General features: G+C 46.7%; 1 protein-coding gene across 1 annotated transcript; it reads right to left on the reverse strand.

Moving 5' to 3' along the window:
- Window positions 1-620: 620 nt before the first annotated feature.
- Cd4 (CD4 molecule) lies at window positions 621-21,144 on the reverse strand. The gene is given in 11 exon segments (XM_051155348.1): window positions 621-1,162; window positions 1,559-1,626; window positions 1,984-2,013; window positions 2,015-2,112; window positions 2,788-2,988; window positions 4,752-5,087; window positions 6,549-6,785; window positions 7,140-7,298; window positions 16,006-16,185; window positions 16,305-16,401; window positions 21,125-21,144. Coding segments are annotated over 10 exon segments (1,389 nt in total). The 5' UTR covers window positions 16,354-16,401; window positions 21,125-21,144; the 3' UTR covers window positions 621-1,131.
- Between the last annotated feature and the right edge of the window lie 3,404 nt (window positions 21,145-24,548).

Consider the following 24,548-nt stretch of genomic DNA (forward strand, 5'->3'; position numbering starts at 1 on the left):
CAGAACTTGGAGGCTGGCCATGTCTGCAGGCAGCTGCTGTGCTCCTGTGCAGCCATGGTGCACAGAGTACCCGTGACTTAGCTCCCAAGCTCCGTGTGCCATTCATCCCTGTGTTACACGTAGTGGCTCTACGGATCAGGGACTCTGGGTTGGTTCTGACATGAGTGCTTGTTAGCTGTGCAACCTTAAGTAGTCATTCAACCTAAATTCTATTTTGCTGGAGGTGATTGGTCATTTCTGCCATCTTGGTCATCACTACCAGCTTGCAGGATTTCTAATATGTGTGTGCCTGTGTGTGTGTGTGTGTGTGTGTGTGTGTGTGTGTGTGTGTGTTAGGTACACAAGGGCTACGGCACATAAGTGAAGGACAAATTTCAAGAGTCAGCTCTCTCCTTCCACTCTCGGGAATTGAACTTGGGTCATCAGGCTTGGCAGTAAGAGCTTTTATTGTCAAGCTATCTTGCTCACACACATGTAAGGTTTGTTTTTTGTTGTTGTTGTTGTTTTTGTCTTTAGGGCATTAAACTGACTTATACATTAAGATGTGTTCTTTGGGTCTGTGGACAAGTGTGTGGCTGTGTGTAGGGGGTGTGTGGCCTGGGCATGCTTTGGTGCACTGGCCAGAATGTGAGTCTGGTCTTGCCAGTACAAAAGTAAGAAGCAGGTGGTATGGGAAACTGAAGTTGACTTCAGTAGCCTTTGGGTCTGCGTCTGTCCCAAGGGTGTTTGATCTGCACACAAGGCCCTCGCTCGGTTTGGTCCCAGAACCCTCTCTTGTAAACTGTGTGCCACCCCACACCATCTGTGCCAGGTAGGGCTGGTTCTGCTCACAGCCCATAGATCCAAGCAGACAGCTGATGTGGTCCCAGAGGGACAGTCAGAGGAGGGCCGAGCTTCTGGTGAAAAGGAAGCTGGGAAGAATAATTGGTGTGTGTTTAAGGGTCCAAAAAGTAGAGAGCAAGCTCTGCTGGTGGGCTTGGGAATAGAGGGAGAGAGACAGTGGCCAGTTGTGGAAGAGGAGAGCAAGAGGCCAGAGACGCTGGGTTGGCTACATTCGTTAGGTCCGCAGGCCTCAGGCAACGAGAGAGACAGGCCACAGCTGGTAGGCTGGCTGCAGGTGAGGCCTAGGCCTCAGATGAGATTCTGAGTCTTCCGCATCCGGCTGGAAGAAAGAAGAAAGAAGTGAGCAAGTCCAACCTCCCAGTCCATCAGTGTTGCTACGGAGTGGAGTGCATGGCTCCAGACCCCACTTTGCTCTTGCAGCACAGTGGTATCTCTGGTCATCGCTGCAGTGTCCGTCCAGACATACCACAGGCCCACTGCCCCTTCACCTCCAGATCTGCCAATCCTTTCCCGGTTCTATTTCTCTCTCCATCACCCCCTCTTTACTCCATCTCTTGCTCCATTCCTCCTTGTACCTTCTGTCCTTCTCAACTCCCTTTTTTTTTTTTTTTTTTTTGGTCTCTTCCACCTCTTTACTTTCTCCCTGTCACCCCCCCCCCTCCTCTCTCTCTCTCCCTCCTCTCTCTCTCCCTCCTACCTCTAGCCAGATCCTTACTGGGGGCACTGGCAGGTCTTCTTCTCACTGAGGAGCCTCTTGATCTGAGACATCCGTGCTGCCTGGCGCTGCCCAGGGACAAGGAGAGGAGTTGTGAGGGCCCCAGTCCTCCAGGAGGGAGGTGCCCCTTGGAGGGGGGAGAGGGGGAAGCTGGCAGAGAAGAAGCATTTAGGGTGGCTTAAGCCACCTGCCCTGTCATTGACTCAGCTCTTGAGGAAGCAATCTCATCCCTTCAGATGGGAATCACAGGCAAGGTCTGCAGTGAGGATCTTCAGGGTTGGGCCAAGGAAGCTAAGCCGGAAGCCAGTCGCAGGGTGTTCAGCCTCAAGTACAAGGTACTGGGCTTGAGGGCCCAGCAGGGGGCGGGGTGGGGTGGGGTGGGGTAGGGTTGGGGCGCTCGGGGGTGATGGTGGAAGCTCACTCACCTGTTGGTGCCGGCATTTGACACAGCAGAGAAATGCAGAGCCCAATGAAAGCCAGAAAGCTGAAGGTGCCCCCGAGCACGACAGCCAGGAACTTAGGATGATTCTGGTTCAACAAACCTGTGGAAGAAACTGAGAGAGAGAGAGAGAGAGAGAGAGAGAGAGAGAGAGAGGAGAGAGAGAGAGAGAGAGAGAAAGAAGAAGAAGAAGAAGAAGAAGAAGAAGAAGAAGGAGGAGGAGGAGAGGAGGAGGAGGAGGAGGAGGAGGAGGAAGAGGAGGAAGAGGAGGAGGGGGTATTTGGCTGGGGCTGTAGCTCTGCTGGAGGGAGGCCCTGGGCTCCACCCCAAACACTGACGAGAAACAGCTATACATATAGGGACAGTCTGACCTGTGGTCCCAGGTCAGAGGGAAGAGCTGAGTGCACAGGACTTTCAAAGGCCACCAGGCCCTGGATGCACAGAACAAGGAAGGGATTTTTTTCCCATACAGAGTTCTCTAGAAAGCTAGAGCAGGGGCCAGATGCCAGGGTCTATGTGTTTGTTTAGGGTTAGAGAGAGCATGTAGCTCTTAGCCAGAAAGGCCTCATGCCCAGGCAGTTTGGAAGTGGGAGTCTGGAGGATTCAAGTGGGAACCGAGAGCCCAGGACCTACCCACCTCACTTCTCTCTCTTGAGGCCACTGTACAAAATGGCTCCAGGTGAGATGAGCTAGGGAGCTGGGACTCTGTCATCGTAGCTAAATCCCTGGGAAGGTTCCACAGAGGCAGAGGCCAAGGCTTAGCGTGAGACCTGAGAAACTGGACCCTTACCCTGGATCTTGGAGTGTATCTTGACCTCTCCCCCGTCAGTCAGTAGACACTGCCACATCCCTGCCTCAGGAGCTGGCACTTGGACCACTTTCTTCTGCTCAGAGACCCTGGCAGGCTGATTCTCCTGCTGCAGGCTCAGTGTCATCTTGGGGGTAGTGGGTCCTGTCACCTCACACGTCAAAGTGTCGTCATGCTGAGCCACTGCAGAGGAAGGAGAGGCGGGACCTGGGGCCTGTTGCTCAGGGTTCCCAGCACTTTCAAGCTGTAAGTAAGGTGACTCAGTCAATGGGGAAAATGAGCCTGTGTGTGAGTGGCCCTTTAGCCTCTCAGATCGTGTTTTCTTGTAGTTGTCAGTGGGGAACAGCCTGGGAGTGAGCTATCCTTAGCTTTGAATCAAAAGTCGTATTAAACCAGATTTCCTTTTTGCCCAACTCTGCCAGCCGTGGCGATTCACAGAGACACCCACAGCCCTGGAGAAACTGCACCACTGACAATAGTGAAATGGAGGAATGCCCGAAGTGTTCGGTTGCGGCCCTGGCCTGTGCTGTGTTATGGATTAGTCATTATTGTCTGTGGAATCGATGTGATGACGAGTTAAGGAGTCGAAGATCTCAGGTTCATATCACAACCACCGCTATGTGCTAAGATTCTCTTCCGTAATAAAAAGAAGATGGGGGCTGGAGAGACGGCTCAGAGGTTAAGAGCACTGGCTGCTCTTCCAAAGGTCCTGAGTTCAATTCCCAGCAACCACATGGTGGCTCATAACTATCTGTAATGAGATCTGGTGCCCTCTGCTGGTGGGCAGGCACACATGCAGGCAGAGCACTGTATACATAATAAATAAATCAATCTTTTTTAAAAAGCACGAATGTATGCCGTACATGTATATGACAGAGAAGGCCAGAAGAGAACATCTTAACCTCTTGAGCCATATCTCCAGCCCACACATACACTTCTTTATATATATATATATTTTTTTCATTTAGTTTTAATCTATGTGCATTTTTTGTGTGAAGGTGTCAGATCTTGGCATTAGAGACAGTTGTGAGCTGCCATGTGGGTGCTGGGAATTGAACCCGGGTCCTTTGGAAGAGCAGGCAGTGCTCTTAACCACTGAGCCATCTTTCCAGCCTCCACATACACTTCTTAAGAGGCTAGACAGATGGCTCAGTAATTAAGAGCACCGGCTGGTTTTCCAGAGGATGTAGATTCAATTCCTAGCACCCTCATGGCAGCTCACAACTATCCGCAACTCCAACTCTGGAGCTTCTGATACCCACATACAGACATAAAATAAAAATAGATTATATAAAGTAAATAATAATTAAATCTTTAGAAAAGAAAAAAAGATAAGCATGCAGGCCCATGATGTCGAAGGGACTTAGCCAGGGTCACAGGGGGTCAGGCAGAGGGAGAACTGGATCCTGTGTGTTAGTCCAGGCCTCAGTGGAGCCAGTCCCAGGGCAGATCATGGACATCAGGGGAGGACGTGTGGGTTCCAGCCTCAACTCAAAGCCAGCCCACAACTGTGGGCTCAGTGATAAAGTTTGTATGCGTGAGCTGGGCAGTGGTGGCGCACACCTTTAATCCCAGCACTGGGGAAGCAGAGGCAGGCAGATCTCTGTGAGTTCAAGGCCAGCCTGCACTACGCAGTGAGTTTCAGAACAGCCAGGACTACCCAGAGAAACCCTGTCTCAAAAGGAAAAAAAAAAAAAGTTTATACATAGCATGCATGAGGCCCTGGTTTCTGTCCTCAGAGGAAAAAAAATAAAATAAAATAAAACTGGCTCAAAATCTGGAAATTCCTTCATTATTTAGCCAGACTACCAGATTCAAAGCATTGCCTTTTGGGACGTGACTAGCCATGGAGAGCCCTGGTCCACTCCCCGCCTCACCCCCACACCCTATCCCCCATCCCCCCCCACTCCCCACCCACGCTCGCCCTTTCTCAGCTCACCCCTCACCTTTCATCACCACCAGGTTCACTTTGTGATGCAGTGTTCCTTTGTCCAGAGTCAGGGTCAGGTTTCCAGAACCGGCGCTCTGAAGAGAGACTTGGGGTATCTTGAGCCCGAGCGGGAGCGTCTCCAGCAGCTGGAGCTTGAGGTGGTCAGCAGCTGTTTTCTGTACTACTTTCTTGTTCTCTATGGAGAAGGTGACCCAGCGGTGCACGGAGGAGGCCTTCTCTGCCTTCCAGGTCAGCTCTCCCTTCAAGTCTTCTACTTCACTGTTGAGTGGGAAGGAGAGCTCCGCTAACTCCCCCTCACTATTGTAGGCTGTGGTAGATGCCTTCTTGAAACCTGGAGGTCAGAAGGAAGCAAGAATAACTCTGGGTGAGGAGGGAGAGGATGAGGAGGGAGCCTATGGTGGGGCAAGCATGTGGCACAGGAACGCAAGGACCATCTTACCCGGTGTGGGCTTTTGAAACCTCACTGCCTACTCCTAGTGACACACTTACTTCAAAAGGCCACACCCCCTAATCCTCCTAATTCTTTTCAAGTAGTGCCACTTCCTTGGTAACTAACCATTCAAAAGTATTATCCTATGAGGGCCATTTTTATTCAAACCACCACAACCTACAGCCATCACTTCACTAAACCAGCATAGTCCTAACAACACTCTGAATATTTGTCCTTAAACCCACAGAGAAGTGTAATTCTCACCCTTCATCAAGGAAACTTGTCTTTGTAACAGACTAAGAGCAAAGGTGTGGGGCCCACTCCCACCCGATACATCTACAACACAACTCCTGCACCCCAAGGCTCAAGAGTCATTTCAGAAGACGCATGGGAAGATTGTAAGGCCCAGAGAAATGGGGAGTTTGCTGTGAGACTGTGTTTCCTAGGAATGTCAGAAACTTCACCCACAAAATCTCGTCACCAACATGGCGGCCTACACATGGCCTGAAACAGGATGGCACCAATAGACAAGCTAACGTGGAAGGAGGGGAACTCATGAGGTCTCAATCTTAGACAACAAAAATTTTTAAAAAATTAAAAAAAAGAAAGGCGGCAGAGGAATGCTGGGAGCAGGAAAAATAGTCTTCCTCAGGGAAAAGCATACCAATTGGTTATCCAATAATAAAAGGTCGGCTCTGAAAACATGTCCATACAAGCAACATTATACAGAAGACTGAGCAATGTGTGTGTGTGTGTGTGTGTGTGTGTGTGTGTGTGTGTGTTGTGTAAAACAAGTAAGATGCCATGTTTTTGAAAGAGAGTTGGGAGGGTTTGAAGAGAAGAAAAGGAAAGGGAAATGATGTAATTTCATCGTGATCCCCCCAAATATTATTAAAAATAATTTTTACAAAAGAGAGCATGGTTGTGGCAGAGTTGGGGTGTAAGTCAACGCTACACACAGGATCTGTGTTCAGGGTTCTCAGTCTTCCCATGGTGCCTAGCTCAGGCTGTAGAGATGCAATGCAGATGCCAATATGACTGGTTTGCTGGTGTTAATATCCCTGAGGAGATGGATTTGTTCACTAGTAGGAATTGAGATTGGTGACAAGGGACAATAGGTGTCTTTGCCACCTCCCTATTGTGGACTCTGGAGTCTCTCACCTCCTACTTTCCCACTCTTCCTTCTTATACACTCCCTGGGTTGCTGTAATGGGCTCCCTATGGGGGAAGGGCCCTCAGCTGGAGAAGGGACTGGCCCCATCCCCATCACCCCTCCAACTGGTCCAGGAACCAACGTAAGAGCAGAGTGAGACCTGAGAATTCCCGATAGGGAAGGAAGCCGCAGGGAGTGGAGCCTCTTACCCAGCACCAAGATTTTTATGCTGAACTTATTCTCTTTCTGGTTCAGGCTCACAGTGCAGGGCCAGGAGCCACTGTCCTGAGTCCTTAGGTCGGGCACGGAGAGAACTTTGGCGTTCTTGACAATTCTATTCCCTGGGCCTTTGCACTCTATTGAGGGGTTAGCAACCTTAGGGCTGGTATCCAAGGTCATGGTCAGGCTTTGCCCCTCCAGCAGGCTGGTACCCGGCTTGATGCTCACTGTGGAGGAAGCAGAGCACCTGTGTCACGCACACCATCCCCAAGGACAAAGGAAGAAGAAGGGAGACCAAGAGTGTCTCTTTATCATCCACCTCAACAGTGCCTCCCTTGTAACCCAGGCGTCCACTTCCAGCACAAGGCAGGGTTCCACACTTTTCCTTCTGCCTTCCTTCAATTTTTTTTTCTCTTCACCCCCCCCCAACCTCACCCCAGTCCTTGTCCCTCCCCCATTAACCAAGAGGCACAGTGTGACCCATCTGCGGTCTGTGAAATGTCATCAGTTTGGGTTCTGGTTTTGGTGTGAGAGTGGAAGAGCGCAGGGAGGCATCTACGTCCCGGGGCTGTCCCACTCACCTCTGAATACCCACAGCTCCACCTCCTCCTTCCTGTTCTCCACCTCACAGATATAAGTGTCAGAGTCTTCCATCTTAAGTTTATTGATGATGAGAGGAAATGACCCTCTATCCCAATCAGCTTTGTGGGAATCAAAATTGCTAAACCGCTTGCCTGGAGCTGTAAATAGAAGCCATACAAAGGAAGGTGAGGGCCCCCCATCCCCCCCCCCCACCCCGGCATCCCTGCTGAGAACAGTGCCCAAAACCCTCTGGTCTATTAGGGACTCCAGACTGGTGAGGACCACCATATCTATTTACATGGCTGGAACAATATCCCACCAGCTCAGAAATATTATAAGACAATATACCTATCCGGAGAGAGTGCCCTCTCTCTCTCTCTCTCTCTCTCTCTCTCTCTCTCTCTCTCTCTCTCTTCTTCTTCTTCTTCTTCTTCAGTTTTCCAAGACAGGGTTTCTCTATGTAGCCGTGGCTGTCCTGGACTCGCTTTGTAGACCAGGCTGGCCTCGAACTCACAGTGCTCCGCCTGCCTCTGCATCCCGAGTGCTGGGATTAAAAGTGTGCGCCACCAACGCCCGGCTCAATCTCAGTCTTAATTTCTTTTCCTATTACTATGATAAAACACTCTGACAAAAACAATGTAAGAGAAAAAGTTTCACAGCTCACAGGGACAGCCTAACAGCCTATCGTGGCTCAAACATCAAAGCAATGGAAGGTTGAGGCAGTTGATCACAGCGTATCCACAAGCAGGAGGCAGAGAGTCACCAACTAATGCTTGTGCTCAGATGGCTTTTTCCTGTTTGTTGCCACAGTGGGCAGGTCCTCCACCAGAACTTGACCAAGATAAGTCCTCACAGTCATCCCCAGAGGCTAAGCAGTCTCTCACAAGTTCCCTGGAACCCCGTCTCCTAGGTGGTTTGAGGCCCCCTCTTACATGACAGTATCCAACAACTGTCGACAAGAGGAAATGCCTCTTTTTAGTTTTCTGGGTGGAGTGGCAGCTCCATAATTCCTTTCTAATTCTCTCACAACTGACCAGGCTAGGGATTTTTAGAAAGTTTTTAATCTTACAGGTGAGGAAAATAAATGCAAATTAAAAGAACAATGCAATACCTTTAAACTATAAAATTAGGAAGAAAAGAAAATAGGCTAAGAAGGTGGCCCAGTGAGTAAAAGGTCAACCACGAAGCGAGGACCTGAGTTTGGATTTCCAGTCTATAAATCCCAGGACTCCTACACTGAGATGGGAGCAAAATGCACGGGAGCCCATGGGCCAGCAAGCTCAGCATACACAGTGACAAACAATAGAGACCCTGCCTCAAAAAACGGTGGAAGGTGAGGACTCACATATGAGGCTGTCCTCTGACCTCCGTGTGTTTGTTATGGTATGTATGCTCCTACACTCACAAACAAAGGCACACACAGGTGTAAGTAAACTGCTCAATGCCGGCCATGACGCTGGGGACAGGAGCTCATGGCAATGTTGACCAGAGTCATTGTAAACACTCTCCTAGAATGCAGTGTGTGCCCACTAGGAATATAACTCAGTCTACACGAAATCTGGACTTCAGTCCCCCTCTCCCACCAGTAAATATGGGCATGTCTGTAGTTCTCAGACAAAAGAGAATCAGGAGTTCCGGGTCATCTCTGCTCCATAATGAGTTCAAGGCCAGCCTAGGCCTCTTTCAAAAAATAAGTAAACAAGGCTGTGGCTGTAGCTCAGCTGGTAGAGCTCTTTCATAGCATGTTGTACAGGGCCTAGGTTTGTCCCTCAGCACCATGGGTGGCCACACAGACTAGGCAGTGTGTTGGCACATGTCTGAAATCCCAGTACTTGGAAGGTATAAGAAATAGGAGGGTCGTTGGGTGGTGGTAGTGCACACTTTTAATGCCATCACCCAGGAGGCAGAGACAATCAGATCTCTGTGAGATTCAGGCCAGCCTGGTCTACAAAGTGAGTTAAAGACAGCCAGGTCTCTGTTACACAGAGACACCCTGTCTCAAAAAACAAAACAAAAAGAAAAAGAAAAAAGAAAAGAAACAGAAGGGTCAGAGTTCAAGGTTGTCTCCAGCTACACAACTGAATTTGAGGCCAGCTTCAGCTACAAGAGACCCTCTGTTTAAGTAAGTAAATGAAATTTATCAGCCTTGGATTTATGAAGCTTTATCTTTGAAATCATAGTTTTAACTGAATGTGGCTTTAGTCATTTGGGAGGCAGAGGCAGGCAGGTATTTGTGAGTTCAAGGACAGCCTGCTCTAAGAAGCAAGTTCCAGGATAACCAGGGCTACAAAGAGAGACCTTGTCTCAAAAATAACGATAACCAATGATTTTGCAGCTGCTGAGATGGCTTAGCAGGTAAAGTGCTTGCCACAGGAACCTGACTACCAGAGTTCAATCCTTAAAATCCACTGTAGGAGAAGAGGACAGACTCCTGAAAGTTGTTGTCTGGCCTCCACACATATACTCACTCTCACATGTCTGCACACACACACACACACACACACACACACACACACACAGAGAGAGAGAGAGAGAGAGAGAGAGAGAGAGAGAGAGAGAGAGAGAGAGAGACTATGATGATGATAATAACAACGAATAAACATTTTTTTTAAATAATGATTTTTAAATGCAAACCAAGGGTACAGAAATCATAATTAGGCTGGGTGTGGTGGCACATACCTTTAAACCCAGCACTCAGGAGGTGGAGGCAGGCGCATCTCTGTGAGTTCGAGGCCAACCTGATCTACAAAGTGAGTCCGGGATAGCCAAGAGAAACCCTGTCTTGAAAAAAACAAACAAAATAAACAAACAAACAAAAATCATAGTTAGCTGGGTGTTATGGTACGTTCCTGTGATCCCATCATTTGGAAGGCTGTGCAGAAGCATCACAAGTTCAAGGCCAGCCTATGCTATATAAGAGAGTTGGAGGCTGGTTGGGCTGTATGGTGAGAACTTACCTTGAGATAAAAATCATAATTAAAATATTGTTAAATATTATGCTATGTTAGGTAAAATGGTAATAGCATCGGGAATGGTGGCTCCTGCCTGTAATCCCAGCACTTGAAAGTTTGAGGCAGGTGGATTACTTTAAGTTCAAAGGCAGCTTGGGCTGCCAAGTGAGACCTTATCTCTAAAAACAGAAAATGACAATGGTTATTATCTTAGTTCTATTGTTGTGAAGAGACACCGTGACTACAGCAACTCTTATAAAAAAGAAAGCATTTAATTAGGGAGTCGCTCATAGTTTCAGAGATTTATTCCATTGTGACTATGGTGTGGAGCATGGTGGCACACAGGCAGGCATGCTGCTGAAGGAGCTAAGAGTTCTACATTCCGTCCCACAGGCGGCAAGAAGAGAAAGAGGCTTGGCCTGGCTGGCCCATTCCCAGTGACACACTTCCTCCAACAAGGCCCATCTCTGGAGTCCTCTAATCCTATCATGGAGTTCCACCCCCTGGTGACTAAGCATTCAAATATATGAGCCTATGGGGGCATTCTTAGTCAAGCCGCATGGCGGTATATTAGAAGACATTATTTAGTGGACAACTAGAGTTGGTACTAAGATGTACTGTTTGTTTGTGTGTTTGTTTTGAGACAGGGTTTCTCTGTGTAGCCCTGGCTGTTCTGTAGACCAGGCTGGCCTCAAACTCAGAGATCTACCTGCCTCTGCCTCCTGGAGTGCTGGGATTAAAAGTGTGTGCTGCCAGGCGTGGTGACGCACGCCTTTAATCCCAGCATTTGGGAGGCAGAGGCAGGATCAAAGTGAGTTCGAGGCCAGCCTGGTCTACAAAGTGAGTCCAGGACAGCCAAGGCTACACAGAGAGACCCTGTCTCGAGAAACAAACAAACAAACAAACAAACAAACAAACTAAAAGCATGTGCCACCACTACTGACTAAAATGACACATATTTCATGAAGTGGAAAATGTCCATAACACACATCTTAAAATTTGCTTTAAGACACTCTGTCTTTTTTTCAGATTAGTCATTTAAACTACAAAAATTACAGAGGTAACATTTCCACTTCTCTCTCACTGTTCTAGTTCTACCTATTCTAGTTTGGTATAGATTTTTCTATGCCCCTTTTTTCCCCCCTTATTCAAACATGTTCACATATAATCAAATTAAAATGGGGCTGGAGAAATGGTTCAGCAGTTAAAAGTACAAACTGCTCTTGCAGAGGACTTTGTATTTGGTTCCCAGCATTCACATCAAGCGGCTCACAACAGTTTGTGACTTTAGCTCCAAGTTATCTGGTGCCCTCTTCTGGCATTTTCCAGCAACTGCACTCATATGTGTATACCTGCACTCAAGACACACATTCATACAGTTAAAAATAATCTTTCCAGGCCTGGAGAGATGGCTCAGAGGTTAAGAGCACTGACTGCTCATCCAGAGGTCCTGAGTTCAACCATATGGTGGCTCACAACCATCTATAGTGTGATCTAATGCCCCTTTCTGTCATGCAGGCAAGCACTGTATACATAATAAATAAATACATAATAAATAAATCTTGAAAATATTTAAAAAAATAATAATCTTTCCAGTGGAATTAAATAGCCTATATATTGATCAGTTTTCACTTAATAGAATACCCTTGACAAAGTCCTTTATATGTGGAACTGTTTTGTTCTTTTTGTTTTGAGTTTATGGAAGCCAATCTTATTCTGGTTTGAGATGTTGTAGATTCACATGCAGGTGTAAGAAATAAAAAATGATGTGTGCTCTTTCCCACTTTATCTCACTAGCCATGTCTTACACAGTTAAGGCAAAACATCAAACTAGGATGCTGATGATGGCGTCACCAAAAGCAGGCGGTCCTGAGTTGTAGAGGAAAACAAACTGAGTAAGCCATATGGAGCAAGCCAGTGAGCAGTGTTCCTTCATGGTCTCTGCTTCAGTTCCTGCCTCCAGGTTCCTGCCTTGAACTCCTGCTCTGGGGTCCTTTAACAATGGATGTAAGATGTAATAAACCATTTTCTCCTCAAGTTGCTTTTGGTGACAGTGCTCATCACAGCATTAGAAAGGAAATTCAAACACCTCCCTTTTCTTTGTGAGCCCTCATCTCTTTCTGGTGTCCACTCTCTACTCTGGAACTTTAAGAATGCTACCTAAGCCAGGCATGGGGGTGCATGCCTTTAATCCCAGCACTTGCGAGGCAGAGGCAGGTGGATTGCTGTGAGTTTGAGGCCAGCCTGGTCTACAAAGCGAGTCCAGGACAGTCAAGGCTACACAGAGAAACCCTGTCTCAAAAAACAAAAACAAAAAACAAACAAACAAAAAAGAATGCTATCTAGTGTTATTTTCTCCCTTTTTGGAAGTACTGTGGATTGAACCTAGGACTTCACCCATACTAGGGAAGCTATCCACCACCATGCTGCAGTCCCACCCTCAATGCTATCTGTTAATCAATGTTTGGAGGCTGGAAATACGACTCAGTGGTAGAGAACTTGCCCCACATATGGGAGGCACTGGCTTCAAACCTCCAACATAGCCCCCCAAAAAACAATTACATAAACAGGAATAATGGCCAAGTGTTGTGATATGTACTTTTAATCCCACCACTCAGGAGGCAGAGGCAAACGGATTTCTATAAATTCAAGGTCAGGCTAGTTTATATGGTGAGTTCCAGGCCAGCTAGGGCTACATACTGAGACTTTGTCTTACAATAATTAAAAATAATAATAGCAATGTATGTAAAGCATTATATGTATAGATTGTTATAATATATACAGACTGCTACAATGTGTGTAGACTGTTATAATGTGTACAGGGTGAGCTGGACACAGTGGCCAATGCCTATAATCTCAGCACTCAGGAGGCAGAGGCAGGCAGATCTTTGTGATCTAATGAGCAGAGTGTGGTAGCTCAGGCCTTTCCCAGCCTATGACTGTCTGGAGGCAGAGGCAGGCAGATCTCCGAGTTGGAGGCCAGCCTGATCTACAGAGCAAGTTCCAGGACAGCCAGGGCTACACAGAGAAAACTGTGTCTCAAAAAAGTTTGTCGGGGGTGGGGAGGTGGGAGGTGGGGGTGGGGAGGTGAGGGGGTCAGGGGTGGGAGGGTTGGGAGGGCGGGGGGCTGGAGAGATGGCTCAGTGGTGAAGAGCGAAGAACACTGACTGTGCTTCCAGAGAAAGATTGAACCTGTTTGTCCAGGTTCACTTCGCAGCACCCACATGACACCTCACAGCTGACTGTTAACTCCTGTTCAGAGGATCCAACACTGTCACAAAGACGTATATGCAGTCAAACTACCAATGTGCACAAAATAAAAATAAGTACATTATAAAATGAAGAAAAGTTGTAATGGAACTTATCGGGCCAAAGCCTGGACTTCACTGGCACCCAGCACCCCTTCCTTGTTGAGTTCTTCCTCAGGAGTGGAAATTCTATTGCCTGTCAGTCTATTTAGAAGCACAACTAGCTAAATGGAATATTTGTCTCAGAATGAACTCAATGAACAAGTTAACACTCATGTCAAATTTGTTGGGGTTTTTTTTTTTTCTTTTTTTCTTTTCTTTTTTTTTCATGTCAAATTTGAATGGCATCTAATGAGACATGGTGTGTTAGACTGCAGGAATGAGATAAGATCTGTGTGGGGGATGTACTTTTGGCTTTTTGTTTTTGTTTTTGTTTTTGTTTTTGTTTTCAGAAAGGGTCTCTCTGTGTAGCCCCGGGTGTCCTGTAACTTCCTGTGTAGATCAGATTGGCTTCAGACTGGCCCCAGTCTCCTGCATGCTAGAGTTAAAGGCCCCACCATACCCCATGAGACTTTTTGAAGGCCAGGTCTTCTGATCTGTAGCAGTGATCCCAGTGTACGAAGCTCAGGCAGGAGAAGTACAGGGAATTCAAGACCAGCCTGGATAACTGAGTAAGATCCTGTCTTTAAACAAATGCTAGACACACACACACACACACACACACACACACACACACACACACAGAGAGAGAGAGAGAGAGAGAGAGAGAGAGAGAGAGAGAGAGAGAGAGAGAGAGAGAGAGAGAGAGAATAAGAGAATAAGATATTTTGGGGCTAGAGAGATGGCTCAGCAGTTAGGAGCATTGAGTTCTGTATCTGAGGACCCAGGTTCAGCCCCCAACATCCACGTGGTGGCTCATGACCATCCATGCTCCAGTCCCAATGGATTACCATTCTCTTCCATCCTCCTCAGGCAAAAGATTCACACACATAAAATAAGATAATTTTTAAAAAATTTAAAGTATTTGCAAAATATGTTCAAGGACACAGAATTATCCTCTGGAGATCATTTTGCTATAAAAAGACTAAAAGGAGCCTAAACACCCAACAAGCAAATGATAGTATAATTGAATAAGGAATTAAGCAGTTACTGAAAAGAAATGAGCTGGGGCTGGAGAGATGGCTCAGTGGTTAAGAGCACCGCCTGCTCTTCCAAAGGTCCTGAGTTCAATTCCCAGCAACCACATGGTGGGTCAGAACCATCTATAATGTGACCTGATGCCCTCATCTGGCCTACAAGCAGACAATACTGTATACTTAATAAATAAATCTTAAAAAAAAAAAGAAAAGAAAAGAAATGAGCTGAGGATACATACCTATCTCACATAACTGTATGCATTTTTAAAATTTTACTACATTTATTAGTTTATTTAGAGTGTGTTTGGGAGTGCTCCCTCCCACATGCCACAGAACACACATAGGAGTCGGAGGACAAGTTGTGGAACACATGGGGCAGGAATAAAAGTCAGGTGGTCACACGTGGCAGTGGGGAACCTTTAACCCACGGAACCATCTCACCAGGTCAAGCATATGCATTTTACACATAGGGATGGATATAGAATCACCTTTAAAATATCTGTCTAGATATCAACCTGGGTCGGATTGCCTAGAACACAGCTTTCTAGAGGAGACCCGGGGGTGGGGATGGGGTGGGCAGCACTCCAGTCCCAGGTCTGCCTCCCAGTAGGTGTGAAAGCTTGGGGCTGGGCCTCAGCTGCTTCACCACGAAGGTTGGATTGGAGCTGTGTTCCCCAAACTTCAGCCATTCAGAGACATTGTACATACTTTAGCCGAATCTATCTCCTTTATACGGCGTCTTAGAATGTGTTCACTTTTAAGACTGAATAAATTTATTTTAATTTATTTTTGAGACAGTCTTGGTGTATGACCTCAGGACTTTTTACAGTCTTGCCATAGCCTCCTACTGCTAAGATCCTAGGACATGCAATATTGTAGGGTTTTTTTTTTTTTTCTGGGGTGGGGAGGGTTGTTTTGTTTATTTGTTTGTTTTCAAGATGGGGTTTCTTTACATAGCTCTGGCTGCCCTGGAACTCACTCTATAGACCAGGCTGGTCTCAAACTTACAAAGAACTGCCTGTCTCTGCCTCCTGAGTGCTGGGATTAACGGCCTGTACCCTCACCACCTGGCTTTGTTTTAGTTTTTTGTTTGTTTGCTATATATATATATATATATATATATATATATATATATATATATATATTTTTTTTTTTTTTTTTTTTTTTTTTTTTTTTTTTTGGCTGGGGAATCAAACCTAGGGCTTACAGGTTCTAGGCATGCACTCGACATCATAGCTGCTGCTTGTAATGGGAATAAACCAAGTATCGTATCATCTTTGTGCTCTGTAGTAAAACACTCTTGAAACCATATACTTTGGATGATAATTTTGCAATGTCCTTTCAAGTCGTAAATATTGAAAGAATTTTTTTTTTTTTAAATTAGGATTCTAGAAGCCATGTGCCACCACAGTTGGGAAAAGGAAATCCCAGAAGAGAGGGCCTCTAGCCAACATGTGACTGTGGGCGTCTAGGACAGGCTTTTACAGCAAACTCATTCAACTCACTGTTTTCCTCCCTGGGTTGGGGGACAGGGAATTGTACCTTTAAAGAGAAAGATAGGATTCTGATTTCCCAGAATCTTCGTCTGGTCAGGGAGCTTCCAGTTGAAGGTTGTGCTCTTTCGCTGGGAACCCTGACAGGGGAGTTCCACTGAAGTGTCTTCTCTGCCCACTATCACGGTCTTCCCTCGAGTGACAGCTACGAATTGTGCTGCTTAGGAAAGAAGTCAGCTGTTACTGCTGTCTCCCTCTGTGCCCCACCCTTTGCGTTTCCCCATTTCCCCCACCTCCCAAGCCGTCTGCCACAGCTCCCCAAGTCAGAGAACCTACACAGCTGCAGCACCAGGAGCAACTGCCTAAACGTGACTCCTCGGCACATGGTGGCCTTGCTGAGGTAGGAAGGGCTGGAGTCGCTGGGGATCTGAATCTGCAAAATGGCAGAGGCAGAGGAAGATAGAAACCATTAGTCTTCAGGTATTCCTTGGGCCTGGGGCACACAAAAGCTGTGTCTCTCTCCCTCAGGACCTTTATAACCAACCTGGAGAGCCTTATTAACACACTAAAGAGGGCACCCTGCAGTAATCTGTCACAAAATTCCGGGCCGATTAAGACTGTGATGTTGGTAGCATAATAGCAGTTTTATCATCCCGAGTAGTAGCAGCATAAACGAGTGTATTCATGGGTGTCAGATACGAACTACAGTTTCAGGCACAAACATGAGCAGCTATAGTTTCCTATGGTGGCACAGAGTCACACCTGTGTGCGGTCTTAGGCTGAGGTGGGAGTCCCTGAGTCCAAAGCCAGCAAGGACTATATTGCGAGACCCTATTAAAGGGGCTGGAGAGTTAACTCAGCAGCTGAGATCACTCGTTGCTCCTATGGAGGACCCAGGTTCAATTCCTAGCAGCCATATGGTTCTGTGTGTAACTCCAGTACCAGGGATCCAATACCCTCTTCTCACCTCAGCAGGTGCCAGGCACCCATGTGATACACATACACACATACAGGCAAACACCCATACATGTAAAATTTGTTTTTAATAGAAAAGAGAGTTCAGCACTGGCTGCTCTTCCAGGGGTCCTGAGTTCAATACCCAGCACCCACATGGTGGCTCACAGCCATCTGTATGGCCTGGCATGGTGGTGCACGCCTTTAATCCCAGCACTCAGGAGGCAGAGGCAGGTGAATCTCTGTGAGTTCAAGGCCAGCCTGGTCTACAAAGAGAGTTCCAGAACAGCCAAGGATACGGTGAGAAATCCTGTCTTGAAGAAAAAAAAAAAAAAAAGAAAGAAAGAAAAGAAAGAGTTCAAGACCAGCCTCAGTTATATAGCAAGCTTAAGACTAATCTGGGTTATACGATTGGGGAGGGAGAGGGGAAATGGGCCCACTAGTCTTTTAATAAAATTAATTATAGCCAGGTGGTGCTAGCACACCTCGGTAATCCCAGCACTCAGGAGGCAAAGTCAAGTGGATCTCTGTGCTCAAGGCCAGCCTAGTCTGTAGATTGAGTTCCAGGACAGCCAGGCTACACAGAGAAACCCTGTTTGAAAAAAAAATAACAACAACCATAAAACAAACAAACAAAAAAGGGTGGGGGAGGTACTGCTCTCTTTGCTTAAGGAATGCCTAATTTTGAACTGGAGAGATGGTCACTGAATAGGATGTTTACCAAGCAAATGTGAGGTCTGTGAGTTTGGACTTCAGACCTTACTTAAAAGATAGCCTGCACCTGTAATCCCAGCACTTGGGAGACAGGCATAGGGGATCCCTGGAACAAGCTGACATGGATACCCCACACATACACACCCCAAAATAGGCTAACTTAAACCACACACAGAGAGAGAGAGAGAGAGAGAGAGAGAGAGAGAGAGAGAGAGAGAGAGTCTAGTTTTAAGAGACACTATTATAAACGGGTCTTGTTGCTTTGCTAATTATTTGAAGTTTTGGACAAGTAGGTTCAGAAATTTCAAAAATAAGCCATTTCCACATAGCTTTATTTCAACTATAAACCATATCACCCTTACTAATATTGTAAATGTTTTTGCTTTGTTTTCCTCCAGTAGTGGGCCTACAGAGTCCCATACACAAGATATGTGTTCTACTACTGAGCCACTCACCTAGCCCTAATCACTGTACTTTTCGAATATTTAACATGTTATGTTTACAGATGAACCTTGCACTCAGGCTACATAGTTGGCTTAGTTCTTCATTTCTTGAGGCCAGAGATGCAACCCAGCCCCTTGCACCTGCTGGGCAAGAGGGCAAGAGTTCTGTCATTGAACTGGACCCCCTGCCGCTTGGTTTGGGTCATTTATTTATTTATTTATTTTTGAGACAAGGTTTCTCTGTGTAGCCCTGGCTGTCCTGGACTCCCTTTGTAGACCAGCCTGACTTCGAACTCACAGTAATCCACCTGCCTCTGCCTCCCAAGTGCTGGGATTAAAGGAAGATTTTGCTTTTTCAAGACAGGGCTTCTCTGTGTAGCCTTGGCTGTCCTGGACTCACTTTGTAGACCAGGCTGGCCTCGAACTCACAGCACTCCACCTGCCTCTGCCTCCTGAATGCTAGGATTAAAGGCGTGCGCCACCACTGCACAGCCTTCACCAATCTTAACCCACTGAACCTGCACAAGACTGGGCCCAGCCATGGATGGGCGGGACCTCACGAGGCGCAGCCCCGCCTCTTCCTGAGGAACTGTGGGCAGCAGAGGAGGGCCAGTCAGAGTAGCTACTGAAGTCTTGCCATGCAGTGGGCAGCTCCCTACCCACGTTCTGGGGCTGTCCTAGTTAAACTCGGTAGGTCACGAAACAACAAAAGCAAGGAAGACATGAAAGTGGAAGAGGGGCTAGCTGGGAAGAGGAGGGTAGGTCGCAGCCGCAGGAGAAAGATGAAAGGGTGGAAGATGAGTAATCAGAACGTATTGCACACATGTGCAAAATTGTCTAAGAATAAAGTTTTTAAGAAAAAAAGAGAAGCTCTCCCGACAAGTGAGGTGGCACACGCCTGGAATCCTAGCACTTGGGAGGCAGAGCACTGTGAGTTCGAGGCTAGCCTGGTCTACAAAGTGAGTTCCTGGACAGCCAAGGCTACCCAGAGAAAGAAAAGAAAAAAAGAAGCCAGATGGTGGTGGGTGCACGATTTTAATCCCAGCATTTGAGAGGCAGAGGCAGTCTGCTCTCTGAGTTCGAGGCCAGCCTGGTCTACAGAGTGAATTCCAGGAAAGCCAGGGCTACACAGAGAAACCCTCACTTGAAAAAAACAAAAACAAAAAAGGGAGGGGGCTGGAGAGATGGCTCAGCAGTTAAAAGCACTGGCTGTTCTTCCAGAGGCTCCGAGCTCAATTCTCTGCACCCACATGGCAGCTCACAACTGTCTGTAACTCCAGTGCCAGAGGATCCAACAACGCTCGCACAAACATACATGGAGGCAAAACATCAATCCAAATAAAATAAATAAATTACAAAAGAAAAAAGAAAGGAAGGAAGAAAGAAAAGCATCAAACTGAAAACAAAACATATCACTTACTGAAGTGGGGGGGGGGAGCTTGTTGTTCATTTTTAAAGTTTTACTTTATTTACTTATTCATTTATTTATCTAAACTCTGTTTATTTATCTTTTTGTTTGTTTGTCTGTTTGGTTTTGAGACAGGGTTTCTCTGTGTAGCCTTGGCTGTCCCAACTCACTTTGTAGACCAGGCTGGTCTAGAACTCATAGCTATCCGCCTGCCTCTGCCTCCCTGAGCTCTGGGATTGCAGGTGGGCCACCATGCCTCACTACTTATCGATTAATTTATTACTTATTACACTTGTGTGAAGGTCAGAGGACAACTTGTTCTCTCCTTCCACCATGCAGGGCTTAGGGATCTAGTCAGGTGGTCTGGCTTCGTGGCAGATACCTACAGGCTTAGCCATCTCACCAGCCCTGTATATTCATTTTTGACAAAATTTTTGCTTAGATGGAACTCAGAGCCACATACATTAGGCAAATGCTCTACCACTGAGCATCTGTGGTGACAGTGGCAATGTTTTAATAAAAATATTCCAAAAATAAGATCTTCAAAAGTCTCAGAGACCTACAGAATACGGCATTTAAAGATTTTTTTGTTTGTTTATTTTTTCGAGACAGGGTTTCTCTCTGTAGCCTTGGTTGTCCTGGACGTGCTTTGTAGACCAGGCTGACCTCGAACTCACAGCGATCCACCTGCTTCTGCCTCCTGAGTGCTGGGATTAAAGGCGTGAGCCACCAAGCCCAGCTAAAGATGTTTTTATTATTCTAAAGATTCTTTGACAAGACAAGTTAACTCCTAGCAACACCCAGCCAACCTTCAAAGAAGATGATGAGCTTCAAAGAACCTCCTTATGGAGTTGGCTTCAAATGTGGCAAACCAATCACTGCGTGAAATGTCCTCGTTTCCGCCACAGACAGAATTCTGCCTAAAAATGGGCAAGCTTAGATGCAGACAGAGTCGACAGCTGAACTCTGCCAAGACAGGGTAAGCAATAGTTCCTGCCTCTCGAATATGTCTGGCAGAGATAATGGGCTAGAAGGCCGAATTTGAGGCTCCAATGTTATAGAGAGTGTTGGGTGACTGTTCAGGCAGTAAACTGTCTCAGTCATTTTTTATTTTGGAAGCTGCTCACCTGCACTACGAGTTCACTCAGGCATTTAAGTTTTATTTCTTCTCAAGTCTCTGAGGGGGGTTGAAGACCAGATAGTTTAGTTTTACAATCAAGTTTAGTTGGTTAGGGGATAAGATCTTTTTAGATCAAGATAAATTATTTAAATTAATAGAGATGAGATATGATAGATACTGAATTTCATTCAGAAATTTAGACACAACAAGATAGGAAAGATGTTTACTTCAATTTTGACAAATACAAATAGCCAAAGCACTAAGAATGTAACATTTATATAACTCATGATTGTCTCATGGTTCTTCCTGCTGTGTGTAGTTTATTTTATTCATGTGTAATAATATAAACGTATATGTTTTTAAAAGAAAAAGAAAAAATAGGACATGGAAAAAATATTTCAAAAAAATTAAAAGTGGGGTTTGGGATTGTGGCTCAGTTAGTGCCTGCCCAGCACGTGTGAGGCTCTGGGTTCAGGAGCACTGAGTGTGCAGTGGTACTAGCTATGTTGGTGCATACCAATAATCACAGCATGGAAGGTAGAGAGAGGCAGGAAATCGGGAGTTCAAGGTCATCCTCAGGTACACAGACAGTTAGAGGCCAGCCTGGGCTATGTAGAGACTGTCAAAAAAAAATTTTTTCAGACTTAAAAAAAATGTGTGCCCTGGCCAAGAATGACTTCTTTGTGGATGAAACCAGAAAACAATTTAAGGAGGAGATGGCAAAGTAATGGGGACTGAAACAACAGAGCCAGGCCAGTGTCTGAAGGTCCCAGGATGTAGGCTAAGACCCTGGGACTTGACTTTGGAAACTCAGGAACCAGCAGACAATTTTAGGTAAAGGTGATTCTGGTTGCAAATGGATTCTTCCATCTGTGGGATGAGGGAATGAAACTGAGAAGCAAAGACAAGGCATCTCGAAGACAGCTGGAAGGCATGAGAGAGTCAAGGGACCAGCTGTCTATCTGTCTGTCTTTTTTCATTAGTTAAGGATAACCTTAGCCAGGCGTGGTGGCGCACGCCTTTAATCCCAGCACTCGGAAGGCAGAGGCAGGCAGATCACTGTGAGTTCGAGGTCAGTCTGGTCTACAAAGCGAGTCCAAGGACAGCCAAGGCTACACAGAGGGACCCTGTCTCAAAAAACAAAAAAACAAAACAAAAACAAAAGGATAACCTAGAACTCCTGATCCTCCTGCCCCGCCCTCCAAAATTCTGGGGTTACAGGCATGCACCATCTTCCAACCCCCCGCCCCCATGCCTGGCTTAAGATGAAATTCTCAGGACTTGGAATCATAATGGTGTGAGGCCCAAGAGAAAACAAAACCAACAAACAAACCAAGAAGAAAGAAACCTAGAATCTTTATTTTCTGCTCAGTATCAGACCGATGGTGGCATGCCTCTGGAGACCGGGACACCATAAAAAGACAAAAGGCTAAGGGTGGGAAAGAGGGCAGAAGCCTCTGCATGGGGTGCAAGGAAGGCACAGTGGTATAGAACAAGAGAAATTCTCAGTACGAGCCGTAGCTGGCCTGAAACTCACTACGTAGACAAGACTAGCCTCCAACTCACAGAGATTTGCCTGCCTCTGCCTCACAAGGGCCAGAAGAGTGAACCTTTGCTGCAACACATCCAGGAAATATGTGAGAAACAGAATTTGTAAACAAAACAAAACAAAACAAAAAAACCAAAAACCAGATCCAAGGGCCCACCCCAGACCCAGGGCTCCAAACCTGGGGTGTGGGGTTAGTCATTTGCATTTTTACAAACCTCCTCCTGAAGACCCAGGCATTGCTCAAGTCCTAAACCGCCAGTTAGGTGGGGGAGTAGGGGAGGAGTATGTGCAGCCCCTTGCATGCAGGGGTGAGGGGGTGTGCTGGAAGTGCTAAGAACGAAAACAGAGCTCAGGAGAGCAGTGCTAGAAAGCTGATATAGGCAGGTATTTGGGGTCTGACAATAAATCTTAACAGGCAAGCTAGGAGAGTTGAGATTTTTTTTTGAGATTGGTTTTTGAGGATGACTGGAGCTGCTGGTGTCTCTCTCTCTCTCTCTCCCTCTCTCTTCTCTCTCTCTCTCCCTCTCTCTCTCTCTCTCCCTCTCTCTCTCCCTCTCTCTCTCTCTTTCTCTCTCTCTCTCCCCAAATGATGCAACCCAGAAGCCCAGGCTATAATTGGGCCTCAGAGAAGTGACTGTTAGGGTGAGACTCGGCAGGGATCTATCTGGTCCAGAGCTGGTGAGACAAGACATTCATGAAGAACTTATTTATTACTCTTTCTCCCAAGCCTGATTGTTTCTTTCTCCTTGGTTCACCCTTGCCGAGCCGAGAGCTGAGCCGCTCTACAGCAATCTACCCTTTCTGAACTCAGTCAGCCCCTATCGATGCTCTCTTGGCCACATCCCGCCTTCCCTCTTAGGAGAAAATGATTCATATAATCCCTTCCCCGCTGGCCTGAACTCCACAAGGGCAGGGATGACAGTCCCAGGCTGCCTTAAGCCGCTGCCACAAGCCGGGCACCCTTGGAAACCTAGAGGCTGGATAAAGTGCCTGCTTAGCTTAAGCCAAAGAGGACAAACGGTGGCAAGTAACTCAGCTCTGTGTCTTCCTGGATGCAGCACATTCATTCTGTTTCTTAAATGGGTCACTGAAAGCTGAGGATGTAGCTCAGCGGTACAGGGTCCACTTAGCACGCCCTGGGTCCCATCCCCAGGACTACAAAAATGTAGTTAGGAAGGAAGGGAGAGAGGGGGACAGGGAAGCTGACAGGGAAGGCTGTCCGTGAACAAGCGTGTCTTCACTGGCCTGGATGGAACCATGTCACCCCATTCCATGCGGTTTACTCTTCTCCATTGTCTATGCTCTGACTCCAGCAAAGGAGATGGCTGCTTTTGATTGTGTCCTTTAGGCTTTATGACCTTCTAGTGGCCACTTGGGGTTGCCAGTGGGAAATGTCAGAAGGAGATGGAAGTGGTGTCCCAGCCAGAGACTAGAGTGTGTGTGTCATTTCCCCCCCTCTGCCGCCCACTCTGTATCCTTGCTCTGGGCACGTTCACTACCGACAGCTGTGTGCCTGCCCCCCCCCCGCCCCACCCCATTACAACTGCAGCTTGTCAACCCTTATCCACAGTTCAAGCTCTTCCTGGCTTCCAGACACAGCATTTTTACCTTTTTTTCCCCCAACACCTCACTGTTATTGCTAGTGTCTGTGCCCCTCTGTCCCTGACTCTGTAATAACTCCCTTTTCACACAATCCCTTGAGCCATCTGAGGTGGTTTCTGTTTCCTGCTGGGCTCTAATACATATTTCTTTAATTATTTATTATTGTTTGTATGAGAGAAGATGAGAGGGAGGAAGTCAGAGAACTTTGCTGACTCAGTTCTCTCCTCCCACGTTTACCTGGGTGCTGGGGATTGAACTCAGGTCATGACACTTGCAGTCTTACCCACTGAACCATTTCAACCCCAAATACCTAACTCAGAGTAGGTGCTGGAGACTTCTTCCAACAACAAGGCCTGGGGGACGCTAAGAAATAGCTCTGTCCATTTCCTCCTCCACTGGCTGAAAGAAGAATTTTTTAAAAATCTAAAACATAATAGATGCTTCAGATGGATAGACAGACTATGGATACAGAGAGAGAGAGAGAGAGAGACAGACAGACAGACAGACAGACAGACAGTGACAGAATAAGTTTTGTTTAAAACAGGGAGCTAGAAAGAGAAGCGGTCAAAAGAGAGGTTTCTGAGGAAAGTGGGCATAAAACTGGTCATTATAGTCATGAAGGGGGCTACAAGTTGGCACAATTAGCTTGGGATGGGACCTAAAGCGCGTTTAAGGGATGGGCTATAATGACAAGAGCTGTAGGGGCAGCCTGGCCCCAAAAAGGTTTCCAACTGCCCCCAAGCCCAGATGGAAAACCTTGAGGAGCAGGTGTGTGTATGCCCTTTGGTGA

The sequence above is a fragment of the Acomys russatus genome, chromosome 13, assembly GCF_903995435.1.
Source record: "Acomys russatus chromosome 13, mAcoRus1.1, whole genome shotgun sequence".
NCBI lineage: Eukaryota > Metazoa > Chordata > Mammalia > Rodentia > Muridae > Acomys > Acomys russatus.